Here is a 2347-nt window from a genome sequence, read left to right as displayed (position 1 = left end):
ATATATATATATATATATATATATATATATATATTCACACATATACATACATACATATATATATATCTCTGAAGAGATCTGCCAAACCATTTGGCAAATTGAAACGTGCGTAAATGACTCATTATATAATCTCCACATAATTAAAACAATGGCTAACTAGCCCAACCGAGTTGCTTCTTCTTGCGTTTTGTTTCTCCATTCTCCACATAAATATATATATATATATATACATATATATACATATATATATATTCATACATATATATTTGTTCTTTATTTCTTACAGACTTATGAAGCAGGTGATGTGGTGGCCTACAGGACAATGACTCGTCACAAATCCTAGCAGCACAAGGGAGAAGAAAGCTTGACGATGGTCAAGGTTTGGGACTGAGGTCAAGGGTCAAGATCAAGGTCAAGCTACCAGGCCTAACCCAGGCAAAAATCAAGATTCCACATCATTTATGGTTGTCTGTCTGTGTGTCCTGTGTCTGTGTGAATTCAAATGGGTTGTGACATCATCAGCTTTGTGTGTCATATTGTCACTACGTGTCCCTTTACCTCTCATACAACATGGAGTATGGCCCCTTAATTGTTATTGTTAAGAAATAAATGTTACAAGAAAATATCTTTAAAATATTATTATCATCATCATCATCATCATCATTATTATTATTGAATGAGAGAGCAGTGCATGCCACCAAAGTGACACTGAGGTACAAATATACGAAGCCCATTATACCCATCATGACTACCCGTCTGATAAGGGTACACCAAGCACATGCATCACAACCATATATGCACGACATGGTGATATAATATCAAGATAAGCAGGTCCCTGAATAAGGTTTGTTTAAGGATGTTGAGCAAAACACCCATGTTTCCAAAGGTAAATTATCCAAACCCCAAAGAATTCCTCTCAACATATGGCTATGATGCCCCCCCCCCCAACTACTTCTGCTCATGATCAGAGATGCACATATCGTCAGCCACCAAGGGACATGCTCAACTGGTTAAGGTCAAACAAATGACAAGAAAATCTGTGGTATTGAGCAGAATATTTGCTGTAGCTCATCTTTTATACCAAGACAAAACAATGTACGTGATAACATTTCCAATCAATTAAGATCAGAAGCCATGAGAGCCACTGTCTGGTGGCATCAGGATTTTATTATTATTACTATTATTATTATTATTAGTATCATTATTATTATTGTCGTCGTCATTGTTGTTGTTGTTGTTGAGTTATCCTGCTCAAATATTCTGCCTGTTTTATGTTCAAACCAGCCAGATCTGGCCTCTCACATCATTGAAATCTCAGGTCTATGAGATAACGCATGATTAATTCAAAACAATGTGAATAAATAAGCATTAGATTTGATAGTATAACCTGAATATTAACCCATTACCTCCCATAATTCTATTAACTGGAATTCTTTTTATGAAACTTTGATTTCTAGCATAAAACAGCCTTAGAAACGCGCTGGAATGATCAAAATAACATTTATGTTGAATGCTGGAAATTTTTCCAGAATTGCTAAACTGGTATTTTATTGTTTAATAAAATGTTACAAAACGGAAATTATAAAGGCTCATTCGTTATAATCCCCTAATGCCTACAAAAATTGCTCAAGTGTAATCACAAGCTCCGTCTTTTACTCATAAAACATAATTTACAATCTCCCAAAATTCTGAACTAATATTTGATCTGTTTGAAATGTTACAAAACGGCAATTAAGTCAGTTTAATTAACTCCATTACCTCCCATAATTCTATTAACTGCAATTTTTTTTAATGAAACTTTGGTTTCTAGCATAAAACAGCCTTAGAAACACGCTGGAATGATCAAAATAACATTTTAAATAGAAATAAGCGAGATATTGGGTGAAAAATTAGCAAACCTCATTTGAATATCAGAGAAATATACCTAGGAGATATAGCAAAAAGGTTAGATATGTGTAAATATTGACAGATAATTACAAAATTTGTAATTTTTAAGTAATCTCATATGAGATCACTGGTAGGTAATGGGTTAAAAGGTTAAACTGGCCATATCCTGCTCAAATATTCTGCCTGTTTTATGTTTAAACCAGCCAGATCTGGCCTCTTACATCATTGAAATCTCAGGTCTATGAGACAAACGCATGATTAATTCAAAACAATGTGAATAAATAAGCATTACATTTGATAGTGTAACCTGAATTCTAAAGGGTTAAAGAGATATATTTTAATCAATGCTGCTTCATGTGATTTATTTATCTAATTTTAGTTTGACCAGGCTCTGTGCACAGAAGCAAACGTACAGTTTGCTTTGCTAATAAGAATGAATTTATTCTTCTCTGGCTGTGAA

General features: G+C 33.7%; 1 protein-coding gene across 1 annotated transcript in view; it reads left to right on the top strand.

The window, feature by feature from the left end:
- Positions 1-1479, top strand: part of LOC106880626 (fatty acid-binding protein homolog 5) — a 7727-nt gene extending 6248 nt beyond the window's left edge. Inside the window, exon 5 of the mRNA XM_014930660.2 lies at positions 287-1479. Within this exon, the coding sequence (XP_014786146.1) occupies positions 287-343 (57 nt within the window). The 3' untranslated portion in view covers positions 344-1479. The remainder of the gene's footprint in view (positions 1-286) is intronic.
- The last annotated feature ends 868 nt before the right edge of the window (positions 1480-2347 follow it).

This window comes from Octopus bimaculoides, unplaced genomic scaffold (assembly GCF_001194135.2).
Source record: "Octopus bimaculoides isolate UCB-OBI-ISO-001 unplaced genomic scaffold, ASM119413v2 Scaffold_129191, whole genome shotgun sequence".
Taxonomy (NCBI): domain Eukaryota; kingdom Metazoa; phylum Mollusca; class Cephalopoda; order Octopoda; family Octopodidae; genus Octopus; species Octopus bimaculoides.
Note: the sequence above shows the minus strand (reverse complement) of the source record. Positions and strands in the feature narration are given on the sequence as shown.